At 51.3% G+C, this 15,435-nt stretch overlaps 1 protein-coding gene across 7 annotated transcripts in view; it reads left to right on the forward strand.

Annotated features, from left to right (window-relative positions):
* The window catches only part of MYO7A (myosin VIIA), a 106,723-nt gene that overhangs the window by 2,410 nt on the left and 88,878 nt on the right, over positions 1-15,435 (forward strand). For 2 of the 7 annotated variants that reach the window (XM_082343263.1, XM_082343259.1), the window contains one exon: positions 13,817-13,930. The exons of 2 other annotated variants lie outside the window; for them this stretch is intronic. In XM_082343263.1, the coding sequence (XP_082199389.1) occupies positions 13,832-13,930 (99 nt within the window). In that variant the 5' untranslated portion in view covers positions 13,817-13,831. Of the gene's footprint in view, positions 1-3,071; positions 3,227-13,494; positions 13,931-15,435 lie in introns of those variants that run through there. 3 more of the 7 variants (XM_082343260.1, XM_082343257.1, XM_082343258.1) reach the window with 3 other exon arrangements.

A 15,435-nucleotide genomic window follows, 5' to 3' on the forward strand; every position in this document is an offset into this window, starting at 1 on the left:
CCCTGTGATGTGTCTGTTGGGGCCTCCCTTTCTCATTGCACTCACCCCACTGGTCAGAAATTACTTATTTATATACATCTCTGAATCCCCAGGTAGTCCAGGCAGTGGAACAGCATGTGCAAAGGCCCAGATGTAGAGAAGCCCTTGGGGAAAGGGAAGACAAAGTTGGCAAGTCTATTGAAGCCAGACCAGGAAGGGTCTTGAGCCTGACTGGGGAGCAGTGAATGGGGGATGACGTGGCCAGAGCTGCAGGCCCCGAGGGTAATATGGGGAAGAAGCAGAGGTGCTGCCTCCCGCTGAGTCCTCCAGCTCCCCTTCCTTCCCAGGGCCACAGTGGCCCCTGACCCTCAGCCCTTCCCCGTGATCAGCCTGAGGCTCTAATGAGCTCCTGGTCTCCAGATCCAGGAATGTGGGCCCTGAGCCAGGTCGGCCTGGCACCAGGCCCTTGGGCTGGTAGGGGTGTGTGCTGTGGAGGCTTGGCCAGTGGCATCATGTCCTCCAGGACCATGTGGGACCAATGGGCAGCCGTGCCCTGCAGCTGCGTGTTTGAGTGTGAGTTATGTATACGTGTGTATGTGAGAAGGCAGGCGTCAGGGCAGGATCAGGACAGACAGTCTTCTGTCCTGGGGCTGGAGGAGTCCCCCTCTAGAGCCCCTTGGCCTGAGAGCCTCTTCAAAGGCCCATCAGAGATGGCCAAGACCAGACACAGAAGGAAAAGTCACTGTCACTGAGTGTTTGCAGGGTGCCAGGGCCTGGGCTGCAGGCGGAGCTGGGTGGATGGGGACATTTGCAGACCCCAGAGGGAGGGCCTGGGCCACTCATAGCTCCCACAGCCGTTTTCCCTCAGGAGGCCTCTGACTCGCTGTCCACCCTCCTCCAACCAGCCCCCCTGAACGCCGGCCCATCTCGTCTGGCAGCCTCTGCTGGGAGCAGGTGGACCTGGCTCTGCCCACCCCTCCCACAGGAAGCACATTTCTGTTACTTCTTTGGTCCTGAATGAAGCCCCAGCTCTGGGGAGCCAGCCAGCCACGCAGCTCCCCAGGCAGAGCCCACAGCCCTGGGCTCATCTTGGGCTTTGCTGTTGATAAATGTGCGGACCTGGGGCACGCACGTCCTTCAGCCTTCCTGAGCCTCAGTTTCCTCATCTGTAAAACGAGGATAAAAACCCTCCTTTCCCAGGACGGTTGTTGTGAAGATGAAATGCCATGGGGGGTTCAATCAGAGTGCTTGCCTTTCACCTGCCTACCAGGTCCGCCTCCTCCCGCCACCCCTTCCCTGTCCTGAAAGACAGTCGGTCTGCCCGAGCACTTGGTCCCTCTTTTCCTGGCTGACTTCTAAGTCCTCGCTGTGGCCAAGACTCCCTTTGGGACCCTTCCCTCCTCTGCCCACATTAGAGTCTGATCGCACGCCACCTTCTTTCCCCGCCTTCCTGGGGCCTCCTGGTGAGCCCAGAAACGGGGGACAGCCTTCATCCTGCTCCCCACTGCCTCCTCAGCTCCAGCACCAGCCCGCTCAGAGGTGGAGCTCTGTGCAGAACGAATGAACGATTGTGATTTCACCCTCATTTTGTCCGAGGGGCTGGGGCGATCATGATACCTACCTCAAAGTGATGTTAGAGAACAAAATATTGTAACACATATACAGCACTCAGCCCAATGCTGGACACAGCTCAAAAGAGTTTAACGGCCGTGGCGACTACTAGTAAAATCATATCAATAGTGTTCCTGTATATGAGAATTTCCCATTCTTTTCTCTTTCACTTTACTTGGCATAAATATTTATTTGGGATAAATTCTTTGAGGAGACCTCAGAGAATATGATGTTTCTTGCCCCATGTGTAGAGTGTCCCAGTGTGGGACATATCAGTGACAGATACTCACCCATCCCTCCCTCATTCCTTCCATTCATCGATCATGCCAGCCTTTCTGAGCCCCACAGAGTACCAGGCGCAGAAAACACCTTCATAAAGTTGTGCTCAGAATCCAAATCTCTTCATTATGAAAAGATGTTATTCATTTGTTGAGGGTTCTAATTCTTCAAAAGTAGCATCCACATTGGTCCTACTATGTGCAGGGTACTCTCTATACATGATCTCATTTTATTGCCATAAGGCTGTAGGGTAGGGATCTTTGTGCCAATATTGCCGGTGAAGAAACTGAAGCCCAGATAGGGTAATTTATTTTTATTTTTAATTTTTTTTCATTTCAGCTATGCTTTTATTTATTTATTTTTTAACATCTTTATTGGAGTATAATTGCTTTACAATGGTGTGTTAGCTTCTGCTGTATAACAAAGTGAATCAGCTATACATATACATATATCCCCATATCTCCTCCCTCTTGCGTCTCCTTCCCGCCCTCCCTATCCCACCCCTCTAGGTGGTCACAGAGCACCGAGCTGATCTCCCTGTGCTACGCGGCTGCTTCCCACTAGCTATCTGTTTTACGTTTGGCAGCGTATATATGTCCCAGATAGGGTAATTTAGCCATGAGCTGGGGCAGGTGCAGACAGGATAGGGAGCCATGCTGGTGAGGGGGGCAGCATGCAGGCAGAGGAGACCTTGGGAAAGGGCTGCTGTGCAGGGCACAGGGCTGTGGCACAAGGAGCAGGCACAGGGCTCAGGGGAGGAGGTCAGACTTCCACTGCTGGGTGGCATTCGCAGAGCGTGAGCTCTTTCTTAGGGACCCTGTGGTAGTCTGGGCAGACCCATCATGTTGATGGCTTTGGGAGTAGGGTGGGAGTGTCTGGAGGTTCCTGGTGTGCCAGAAGCCACCTCCTCCAGCCACGTTCTCACTCACCCACCCAGCAAAGTGGCACTCAGCCCCTTCTCTGTACCGGGCTGGGCACAAAGGATGCAGAGATAAATTGACTGCTCCCTGTCCTGGAGGAGTTTCCAGACCAAAGGGGGAGGCAGCTCCGAAACACAGCAAGGGTGCCCATGAGCAAAACTGTGATAGCAGGAGGCCTGGGGGTGGAGTAGGGTGGGAGGGAGCCTGGGGATGGGGGAGGCTTCTGCCCCGCCTGCGGTACGGCAGGGTGGGGTGGTGATGTCAGGGAAGGCTCTGTGGCTGTTGTGGTAGCCCCTCACATACAGATGGGGGGCTGTGGTCTCAGGAGGAGGGACTTGCCCCACGTTGCAAGGCTAGCTGGTGCTTGTGAGAACCCAGAGATCCGTGGTACACGTGACCCACTTCTTTAGGACCTCAGGGAAGGCTGCTGTGCTTCGGTAAGATGTGATTTCTGGCTCTGTGGTGAGGCCAGTGTGGGGACTAGATGTACTTCGCCCAGATTCATGGATCAGAGTGAAGTTTGAAGATAAATCTGTGGACTGTTGATAACAGTTGGATTAAATCTTTTATTAAAATATAATGTTCTTCTTTGTCTGTTGTAACAATTCCTGATTTAAAGTCCATTTTGTCTCATATTAGTACAGCCACCTCAGCTCTCTTTTGGTTACTGTTTTCAAGGAGTATATTTTTCTATCCTTTCACTTTCAACCTATTTGTGTCTTTGGATCTAAAGTGAGTCTCTTGTAGATAGCATATAGTTGGATCATGTGTTATTTTTTTTAAACCTATTCTGACAACCTCTACCTTTTAATTGGAGAGTTAAATTCATTTCCATTTAAAGACTTACTTCTGCCATTTTGCTGTTTTTTTAAAATGTCATATCTTTCCCCTGTCAACTCCTCTATAATGACTTCTTTTTTTTTAAATTGAAGTATAGTTGATTTACAATGTTGTGTTAGTTTCAGGTGTACAGCAAAGTGATTCAGTTATATAATACATATATATATATATATATATTTTTTTTTTTCAGATTCTTTTCCCTTATAGGTTATTACAAAATATTGAGTATAGTTCCCTGGGTTATACAGTAGGTCCTTGTTGGTTATCTATTTTATAAATAGTAGTGGGTATCTGTTAATCCCAAACTCCTAATTTATCCCTCCCCCCCTTTCCCCTTTGGTTACTGTAGTTAGTTTTCTATGTCTGTGGGTCTATTTCTGTTTTGTATTTAAGTTCATTTGTATCTTTTTTTTTTTTAGATTCTACTCTATGATGCCTTCTTTTGTGTTTGATTTTTTCCCCCACTCTACTGTTTTGGTTCCCTTCTCATTCATTTCCATCTCTCTCTCTCTCTCTCTCTCTCTCTATATATATATATATATATATATATTTTTTTTTTTTTTTCCCTAGTAGTTACTCTGGGGTTTACAATTAACACCTTACATTTATAACAATCTAGTGAGGGTTAACACCAACTTAGCTTCAATAGTATATGAAAACTCTGCTCTTATACAGTTCCATCCCTCTCTCTTTACAGTATTATTGTCAGAAATTACATCTTTATACACTGTGTGCCCATTAACATAGATTTATAATTGTTATTTTATGCATTTGTCTTTTAAATCACATAGGAAAAAAGAGAAGTGACAAATCAAAGATAACAATAAGGCTGGCTCTTATATTTACCTTTGTAGTTACCTTACTGGGTTCTTATTTCTTTGTATGGCGTTGAGTTACTGTCTAGTGTCATTTAATTTTAGCCTGAAGGATTATTTTTGGCATTTCTTGTAGAGCAGGTCTATTAGCTACCAACTCCCTCAGTTTTTGTTTATCTGGGAATGTCTTAGTTTCTCTTTCACTGTTGAAGAATATTCTTGCCACATACAGAATTCTTGTTGGAAATGTGTTTTTTTCCTTTCTGCATTTTAAATATATTATCCTACTGCCTTCTGGTCTCCATGGTTTCTGATGAGAAATCAGCGATTAATCATATTGAAGATCGTTCGTATGTGATGAGTCATTTCTCTCTCACTGTTTTTAAGATTCTCTTTTTGTCTGTCTTTTGATAGTTTGATTATAATGTGTCTCAGTGAGGATCTTTTTGAGTTTATCCTACCTGGAATTTATTGAGCATTTTAGATGTGTAGATTCATATCTTTTATCAAGTTTGGGGAATTTGGGGTCATTATTTCTTTGAATATTCTTTCTGCCTCTCTCTCCTCTCCTTCTGGGATTCCCATTGTGCTTATATTGGTCCACTTGATGGGGTCCTGTAGGTTTCTTAGTCTCGGCTCATTTTTCTTAATCCTTTTTTCTTTCTGCTCCCTAGCCTGGATATCTCAATTAAGCTATCTTTGGTTTGCTGCTTCTTCTTTCTGCCCTTTCAAATCTGCTGTTGACCCCTCTAGTGAACTTTTCATATCAGTTATTGTACTTTTCAACTCCAGAATTTCTATTTGGTCCCTTTTTATAATTCCTGTCTCTTTATTGATAGTCTGTACTTGGTGAGATGTTGTTCTGGTTTCCTTCAGTTCTTTGAGCGTATTTAAAACAGTTGATTAAAGTTTTTGTCTATTAAGTCCAGTGTCTCTGCTTCCTCAGGGAAAGATTCTATTAATTTCTTTTTTTCCTATGAATGGGCCATATTTTCTTGTTTCTTTGCAAGTCTCATATTTTTTTTTTTTGTTATTGTTGTTGAAAACTGGACATTTTGATTATTGTAATGTGATAACTCCAGAAGTCAGATTCTCCCCCTCTCCAGGGTTTGTTGTTGCTGCTTATTGTGAATTGTAGTTTTGTTGAGTGACTTTTCTAAACTTTTTTTTTTTTTTTTTGTGAAGACTAGATTCTTTGTTGTGTGTGGTCACTGAAGTCTCTAAAACCCCTGGAAAAAAAAAAAAAAAAAATCTCAGACTTTGCAGTTGGGCCGTGTGTGTGTTGGCGCATGACTTCAATGCTCAGTCAGGACATTTACAACTCTGACTTAGCCTTCACTCCCTGTCTGCATGGAGCTTGAGGTCAGTCAGAGGTGAGAGCTTAGGGTTTCTCATGCTTTTTCTGAACATTTGTCCAACCCTGGGTACGTGTACGTGGTCTTCTAGATTCCCCAGTATATGCTGAAGCTTTTTCAAAGCCCTTTTTCCCTGGTGCATCTCATTCCCCTGCCTTTCTTCCAGGCTTTTTGGAGTGTCTATTGTTTGCTCCAACTGATTATTTTTTTCCCCAGGTGGCAGTGGGTAGTTCATTTGCCTTTGGATGTTTTTGACCAATGCCCTCCATAGCTACTTCTCTACCCTGGGGTCCCTAGTTAGGGAATAAAGACAAACCTTTAGCATTATTCCTTCAGGGATCCCCCAGACAGGTTAAAACCATCATAATTCTTGGATAACAAGGTCTGTTCTGCTCCCTCTGACCCCAACAACCCACACCAGGGATACAGGCTGCCATCCTCAAGGTGGGGGGTGAGGGAGGATGGGTAGGTTAAAGTACCACAAAGCTCTCCTGTGGGGTTTCAGTCATCTTCCTCTTCCTTAAATGTTCAAATGGTTACTGTAAACCTTTGCATATTTTCTAGAGTTCCAGTAAAGTTGACTCTGACAATTTTTGCTATGTTTCTTGGTGTTTCTGTAGAGTTCTTGGCAGACTTCTCTACTCTTTGCTGATATCACTTGCTGATGACAACTGGCACAGTTATTTCCTGAAAGCTTTTCTGTTCCAACTTGCTATGTATACTTGGATAGGTCCCTTTGCCCCTTCTGAACCCCAGTCTCCCCATATGTAAAATGGGTGGCCAGAATTGGACCAGATGGTGGTATGGTGGAGGTGACAGCAGCACTATGGGTGTGAGGCATGAAGGGAGTAGAGAAAAGAAGGTAGTGAGGTGTGGGGACCAGGGGGCACACAGCTAAGTGGAGCCTTGGTGGCTAAGTGGGGGCAGGGAAGAGGATGGTGGAGGTGGAGCATTCCTAGCAGAGGACTCAGCATAAGCAAAGGTAGGAGGCCCTGTCCTGTGTGGCCAGGCAGCAGGAGACAAGGCTGGGGGAGCAGTGAGCCCTGGCTCTGGGAGAGAGTCTGGTGTGATGCCAGAGTGGGTCCCAGGGGCATTAGACCTGCCTCCCAGACCTGGTGTGCAGCCACATGCAGGGAAGGGACCTACTCCTAGGCTTCATCTCAGGGGTGGCCTGGGTGCAGGGTGTTGAGCAGTGGGTCTAGGTCAGGGAGGGCCAGTCTCTCAGTACTTTAGTAGGTCTCTCTCAGGGGGCCTCTCTCCATCCACCAGACTTGTTTTACCATCTCTTCCTTCTTACCTCTGCTTCTCTGTGCTTTGCTGTTCTCTTTTCTGGAACACCCTTCTCCCTCATATCTGCCTAAATAATCACAACACCACAACAACATGACTTGCTCAGTTAATAATAACTAACACTCACACAGCATTTGCTCTAACAGGCACCGATCTGAGTGAGTTACACACAACCTGTTTAACCCTCACAAGCACCTAATGACGTACTGTTATCCTGTTATCCGACAAATGAGAAAACAAAAGCACATGGGGGTTGAGGAACTTGCCCAAGGTCACACAGCATGTGAATGGCCTTGTCATCATTGAACCGGTGTTGGCTCCAGAGTCCAACCTCATAGCAGCCATGCTATCCTGTCTCTCCAGGGTTAATCTGTCCCTTATCTGGTGGTACCATCCTTATCTGTGTCTGGGGGTCTGTCCACCCCCAGGCTGGAAGCTCTGAGGACGGTGTCCCCTAAGCTTTAGCCTGAGCCTGTGAAGGTTTTTGTTTTTTTAAAATTTTAAAAATATTTATTTATTTTTGGCTGTGTGGGTCTTAGTTGCAACACGCAGGATCTTTCGTTGCGGTGTGTGGGCTTCTCTCTAGTTGTGGTGTGCAGGCTCCAGAGCGCATGGGCTCTGTAGTTGTGGCACACGGGCTCTCTAGTTGTGGCTCTTGGGCTCAGTAGTTGCGGCGTGCTGGCTTAGTTGCCCTGCAGCATGTGGGATCTTAGTTCCCTGACCAGGGATCGAACCCACGTCCCCTGCATTGGAAGGCGGATTCTTAACTACTGGACCACCAGGGGAGTCCCTGTGAAGGTTTTTAAAATAGACAGATGGAAGGATGTCTGGAAGCCCAACTCTAGCACCTCCCTGGGTCTGAGGGTCTGGTTCCTGTTCGCATGGACTCTCCTGGGAGAGTGGGCTGGGGTAGGTGTGCTTGTTCTGGGCTTAACTCTGGAAAGGACCCCTTCTGAGAGCAGGGTCCCTGAGAGGGCACAGGAAATGGGTGGGAATCATTGCCGACAGTCAGCTGTGTGCTGGGTGGCAGAGCGCTGGGTCCTAGAGGCTGGAAAAGGGGGGGGGGGGTGGGTAGAAGGAAGCCCAGGTCCAGAGGGGCAGCTCCGAGTTCTGTGTGAGGTATCACTGTCTCCTCCCTTGTCATTCCCTCTACTCCCCGCTGTGGTTTGCTTCTCTAGAACAGAAAGTTGGGTCTTCCAGGATTTCAGACAACGCTGAGGGCCAAAAATGAGACCTTGAAGAGAGAATAGGAGAAAAGAGGGGAGAGGATAAAGATAAGTAGGGAGAGAGAAGAAGGCAGGTGTAGGAGGAGAGTCATAGGGCCTGGGCATTCCACGCCTTCTGGATGGGACAGTGGCCACTGTGGCTTGCGGCCCAGCACGGACCCAAGCCGGCACCCAGTCCTGTGTGGCTGCCAGGACACAGGAGCCCAGCTTGGCGCCCACTGTGGGGTGAGCTCTGAGCCATAAGGGGTGACTTGCTGTCCTGGGGAACGAGGGGACACCCCTCCTTTAGGCCTCGGTGCCTCCTCTTTGACCTGGAGATCACCAGCTGGCTGGCCTCAGAGGCTGGGTGAGGACCAGAGACAGACTCTGCCAGGGCTTTCCCCATAAAGTCCCCTCCCAACCTCAAGGCTTTTATCTGCCCTCACTCCCCAGAGGCAGCCACTGGGCCAGAAAGATCGTTGACGCACCTTCCCTTTAGTCTTAAAAACGTTGCGAAGTTTATTGTGTTCCACTCCATAACATCCCCACGTTTCTTTCCGTAGAAAACATACTGCTTTTCTCCAAAACTGCGGTCAAGGTGAGGTTCCAGGCGCCTTGTTTTTGCCGAGGCCCGCAGCTCGGTTCCTGGGTGCCGCTCGCTGAGGTCCTGGTGAGGCGGGCCCGGAAGCCCCGGCGATGTTGGGTGTTGGGGTCGCGCCAGGATGGGAGGGGGCTGGGGCGGCGCGGGCGCCCCCTCCTCGTTCTCGCCCGCGGGCGTCACCTAAGCCGCCGTTGCCATGGGCCCGCGGCAGATGGCCGGGTTTAGGGTTCCCCGGCGGGCGGCGCGCACGGGATTAGGTGAATTAGGGAGCTCGAGACGTGCCGCCACCGTAGCCGCCGCTAGGCCCTCCGCGCCATGGAGCCCCCTGCCCATCCCGCAGACCCCGGCGACCCCGGCGACCCTGCCGAGGCGCGCGCCAAGCAGCCGGGCAAGTGGGCGCTGGTGCGTAGCCTGAACCAGGCGTTGAAGACATACGCGGTCCTGCCGGTGAGGCCCGGGTCGGGAGGGGGAGGACGCCCCCCGCGGACCCGGTCCTGGGCCTCGGTTTCCCCGCCTGTCTGGAGCCAGGCGGGCCGCAGGGTCTCAAAGCCCCAGGGTGCACGCACACCTGAGGCCTCTGGTGCCGCGCGGTCCTAGACGCCCGGTGGGAACTTGGCCCCCCGTTGCCCCTGCCTGGGCGGGGAGCTTGTGCAGCTGGAAAACGGGAGGTGGATGGGCCAGCGCCGGGAAGGGGCTTCCCTGCCCTTGCCCGGGTCCAGAGCAAGGAGTGACTCCAGGTGCACGGAGGGGGCTCGGGGAGACGTTTGTGGACTGGCTGACCGGCTGGTAGAAGGAAAGCATGGCCCGCGGGTCCCCTCCTCATGTCCCGGAGTGACTATGAGGATAAGTGAGGGTGGGGGGAGTGTCCTGAGACAGACTCCTTTTCATTGCACAAACGGGGACTGAACCTCAGGCGCTGCCCCAGAGGAGGAAAGAGGCATATAAGGCTAAGACCCTGCGGGGAGTTGATATTGATCTGATCCTGGGCTCATGCCTAGGAGGGAAGGTGGGTGGACATCAAGGACAACTTCCCTTTGCATGGGTCTCTCATCTTCACAAGTACTGACTCCTTTCCTGTTAAGGCTGTTGAACTCTAAGGCTCAGAGAGACTGAAAGACTTACCCAGAGTCACACAGCGTTAGTGGCAGAACTGGGACCTGAACCCAGAACTCTTTACCTTGTGTTCATTGTGGATGTGGGCCAGCTTCCCTGGAGGAAGCCCCCACTAGGGTTGTGGGGTACCCTTGAGAACATTTAGGCAAATCCATCTAGGAACTCACCATTCTGGGGCTGGGAACCACTCAACTGACAGCAGAGAAGCTGGAACTTGCCCCAGGTTACACAGACACACAGAGGCAGGTGTCTACACAAATGGAACTTTTGATTCCGGGTGAGGTCCCTAGTGGGGCACCCCTCACAGTGGGGTGGTAGGAATGGGGCCAGATACAGTCATGGGCTGCCTGGAATCCGGCTGTGGGGAGGGGCTGGTGGGGTTAGACCTGAGCCCAGTGCCCCTTCCCTCTCCTCCCTCCTCCTGCCCCTCAAAAAAGTGTCATGTTCTTTCACATCTTCCTTCCTCTGCTCCTTCCTTCACCCATCCAGCGATTCCTGACCTACCCTGTTTTTGGTTCGGGCTCTGCCCTGCAGATGCTCACAGTCTCATCAGTCACTGATTTGATGAGTGACTATGGCCAAATCCCTTTCTCTCTTTCGGCCTCAGTTTCCTCATCTGTAAAATGGGAACCCTTACAACCCAGCTGCATTCTGATGCCCCAAGTACTTTCCATGGGACCATGGGAACTGTCCCCCTCAGAGGTTCTCAGGCCCCAGATTCCTCCCTGAAGCCTCTTAGCTGCCATTTTAGCCTCTTTCCTCGAGTTCAGACCAAGAGAAGAGAAAGTTAAGTCACCACCCTCCTGGTGACAGTCCTTGGCTAGGAGGGTTCTAGACATTTCTGTTTGCTTTGCTGCCCTTAGCTGGAGCTTCCAGTTTGCCTTTTGGGTCCACGAACCATCTCCAGCCAGGGACCCTATCAGTGCTTCCTGTTCTGCTTACAGAGCTGGGTTCAGGGCGGGGCCCAGGGGATGTAGGGAGAGAGCACTGAATTTGGAGTTTGCCAGGCTTGGGCTTCATTCCCGGCTCTACCACAAAACACCCATGTGACCTTGGGCATGTTTCTTGACCTCTTTGAGGAGATGAAGTAGAGAGAGAATCCTCTGCCTAAGCGTTGTCATAAGGTTCAATGAGACAGTTAATTACAGGGAAGCATGTAAGTCACTACCTGGCCTGTTGCAGGGGTATTGAGTTTGCATAGAGCAATGTCCTGGTGCCACTGCCCGACACCGCTGGCCTCTGGGAATCAGGTAGTCTCTCTCTTTCTCTCTCTCACACACGAACTCTGTCACATCCTCCCTCTTACCTACTCACACACATGCTCACATACACACTGTTTCACATTCTGATTCTCTGTCTCACTGAGAGAAAAACTGTTTCTCTATGTTTGGTTCTGGGGAGTCACCAATGGAAGACTCAGACCAGCCCTGCCCTCAGGGGGCTGCAGGCTAGGGGGGAGTGGACACCCATGGTAATGACCCAGAGTGGTGCTGGCTGTTAAGGGGCAAGCCCAGGGGCCCCAAAGACTGGAGGAAAGCCTGTGTTCTTTACACAGCAGCCAGGGGAAGTTTTGAAAATGTAAATCCATCATGCCATTCTCTCCTGCTTTAAAACCTTCCAGTGGCTACTTGTCCTACTTAAAAGAAAGTCCAACTTCTGTCCATGGCTCCCAGGGCCCTGTGTGCCCTGATGCTGCCCACATCCTCCAAGCGCCCCCTCGTCTAGCTCCAACCTGGGCCTGCCCTTACTAGGCCCTCTGCTTTCCCATCTGTTCACTGCTCTGTCCCCAGGGTCTGGAGTGAAACTGGCCCACAGTGGGCTCTCCACAGATATGTACTGAATGAATGAACTAACTCTTCAGGGATTGGGAGGAGGAGGAGGAAGGTGGGGCAGTGAGGAGGGGCCAGGGAAGAGTTGCTATTTGCTTTGGGTGTCCACTCAGTGGAAAGGTGGGGTGAGATGGGGGGCAGGTGGAACAGAACAGCCTGAGCAGGTGTGTGTCAGGTGGTCCTGGGCTGGCACTTAGAGAGGGCGAGGAGTGTGGCAGGAAGCACAGCTTGGACTTGGGACTAAAGCAGTCGTGAGGATTAAATGGGACAGTCTATGGGAAGCAGTCATGCAGCCTGGGCACACAGTAGATGCTCAGCAAACGCATGAGTTCTCCTCCCATCCCAGAGGCTCTCCAATTTTTCTTACTTTTTCTGGGAGAAAGCTTGGGTTTGAAGCTAGCCTGTTTCTAACATGTGCTAACCTCGCATGAAGTGAAGGCCCATAATGGCAGCTGTGGCTGAAAAGTAGTTGGTTCTGATGGGAACAGGAGGAGGCTGAAACAGTGAAGAGTTGGCCTTGGGACTCACCGAGCCCACGCCTCACTGAGGCATGTGGAAACCGAAGCTCAAAGAGGTCAGCGATTTACTGGAGGCCAAGCGGGTCCTGGATCCCAGTCTCGTAGCCCAGAGCTGTTTCCCCTGGGCCATCCCCATGGGCTTATTTCATTGTGAATCAGTTTTAGCAGCTGTTATGCTTCTAACTGCCGCTTGATAGGAAGTTATATTTTTATTAGGACGTCTAGGTTCTCTTACCCTTCTGGGGAACTTGGGAACCACCCCAAAAGAATACTCTTATTAAGATTAGAATAAAATTCAAGCTTTTACCTCTAGGCCAACGAGAGTCTATGAGTCCTGAATCTTGCCCACCTCTCTCTCTCATCAGGTCCTGCAACAACCACCTCTTTGCGGTTCCTTCCTGCCTCAGGGCCTTTGCACTTATCATTTCCGCTGCCCAAATTTCTACCCTTGCTCTTTCCTAGCCTGACTGCTTTTCGCCCTTCAGGTCTCAGCTCAGAGGTTTCCTTCATAGAGTGGCTTCCCGGGCGAATGAGTGTCCGGTTGGCCGGCTCTGTCTTTCTCCAGCATTGGTGTACTCACTTCCATCCCAGCACTACCGCCATCCCAAGTGACCGTGTACTTGCTCAGTTGATTGTTTTCTGTCTGCTCCCAACTAGAATGTGGACTCCATGCTCACTGCTCGATCCCCAGCATTTAGATCCATCAGTGCCGTGTACTCAGTAGGTGCTCAATACATGCATGTTGAATGCATCAGTGCTGAAAGTGGTTGTTCTAAGTCCATTTTCTGACTCTGAGTTGTAGATTTGGCTCCTGTGAACCCTTACTGAGCATGTAGTGGGAGCCAGGCCCTGTGCTGAACGCTGCAGGGGACACAAATATAATGCTCCCCCAGCCCCAGATCGGGATGTCCCCACAAGCCAGGAGACAGTGTGGCTGAGAGCGATGTCCACATATATCATGGGGCCCGGCACAGAGCAGCGTCACTGCAGGGAAGTCATAACTATGACTGTGGGCGTTGACCAAGGAGGTGACAGAGGCTGTTTGAATGTCCTGGGGGTGCGCCTCCTTTAGGACAGAGGGGAAGTGTTTCTGCCTAAACCTCAGTGAGTCTGCTGTACATGTGTGGGATGTAGAGTCTTGGGGAGAGGTCAGGGCTTTGGACAGGCCCGGGCTTGAAGCTGCCCAGCTGTGCGGTCTTGGCTCTTCCCCTCTCTGAGCCTCTGCTTACTCATTATAAATTGGGGACAGTAACAGCTGCCCCAGAGGAGGGATTGATGACACTGCATAGTGCCCAGCCCAGGGCCTGGCACCATGGCTTCCACAGTGCCAGTTCCCTTTTCTTCCCTCTTCTGTGGTTGGCACAAGAGCCTCTGGTGGTGGAGGGGTGGGCACAGGACTGCTTGGAAGGAGTACCCAATCCCCTTCCCTGTTCACCTGGCCTGGGACTCTGTCACCCGCAGGGGGACTATGTCTGGATGGACCTGAGATCCGGGCAGGAGTTTGATGTGCCCATCGGGGCGGTGGTGAAGCTCTGCGACTCTGGGCAGATCCAGGTGGTGGACGATGAAGGCAATGTGAGTAGCCCGCTGCCACCCCACCCCCAGGCCTTGGGGGGGACACAGGCTGACAGGTGACCTGAGGCAGAGGCCCGGCAGTGACCTGCCTCAGGGGGATGGAGGCAGTGCCTGTGGCCCACTTCTGCCTCTCAGAACCCCCTTCCCCCATGGAGCTTTCCCCATCACCCCCGTGGGAGGGAACCTCCCCTTCTGCCCCAGGCTACCTGTTCTATTTCCACCAGCACTTCAGTCCATTCTGCCTGGTATTAGAAATGTGTGTCTGTGTGGGCATGCCGGTGTGTACAGTGGGGCAGGGGGTGGCACCGGGCTGGGAACTCCTCAGGTACAGGGGTGCTTTCGGGTCAGACAGACTGGATTCAAATCCCATCCTGCCCACTTGCTAGCTATGCAACCTTGGCCAAATCTCTTTCCCTTCTGAACCTCAGTTTCTCCTTCTGAACCCTCACAGGGTTATTGATTCGTATGTGAGATCACGCGTGAATGCCTCAGAAGAGGGTGAGGTAGTCTGAAAATGCCCGCTCTCGTTCTGTGGGGTTATGGCATCACACGAATTCATTGTCCGCCCTGACGCTGCCCTGGAAGTAGTCTAACAGTTGAACCCTTTATCTCTTGTGGCCCTGAAGGAAAGGGACACAGGAAGTGTAAGTTTGATAGACAGTGAGAGTGGGGCCTTGGGGAGGGAAGAAAAGGTCTTAAGTCAGGGTCCTGCTTTAGGTCCTCACAGTGTCTGTGAAAGGCAGGGAGGACAGCAACTGTTACCCCAAGGAGAAACTGGAGTCCAGAGAGGGACCCTCAGGACGAGTCACACAGCTAGTGAGGGATGGTGCTGGGGTCAGGATCCGGGGCCTCTGGGCTCTGTGTGGGTGTTTCCTCTCCCAGCATCTCAGTGGCAACTTTGGAGCTCAGGTTCTGTTAACCACACTTTTGTCCCCTGAGCTTTAGAAATGGAGTGCCTGCAACGTCATTCCAGAGGCTCCAGTTCCAGGGCCTTCTAGGAAGCCCCTGTGAGGTTGCAGCCTCAGAATGGGGGCACGGATTTGGCTGGCAGCACACACAGGCCCACGAACTAGCCTGGACCCCCCGGGTGGGGCCGAGGGACTCTGCCTGCAGGCTTGAGTTTCATCTGGGTCATGTTGCACGTCAGATGGTGTCCCGTAACTGTGTCACCGGATCCCAGAGGTCCCCTCCCACTTGCCCCCTGAGAACGGGGGCTGCAGAGGTGGGAGGGATGTGGCTGGCTGGCTGGGAGCAGGTTAGGGGGCTGGGTTTGCTTCAGTGGCATTGGGCCCATAGCGGCTTCTGGCCTCCCCTTTCACCAGCCTTTCCTACTCCCACTCCCTCCCCCCACCCCATCTCCAGGCCATCATCTTTGACCCCTCTGTCTGCCCACAGGCTCCCTCAGCTTGAGGGCAGGGACCAGGTGAATCACATCTGGTTCCCCAGAGGACAGCAAAAGGTCTCCCAGAGAAGGTCCTCTGTAAAGGCTTGCTGAATGAATGAAA

The sequence above is a fragment of the Balaenoptera borealis genome (genome assembly GCF_965194805.1).
Source record: "Balaenoptera borealis genome assembly, chromosome: 11".
NCBI lineage: Eukaryota > Metazoa > Chordata > Mammalia > Artiodactyla > Balaenopteridae > Balaenoptera > Balaenoptera borealis.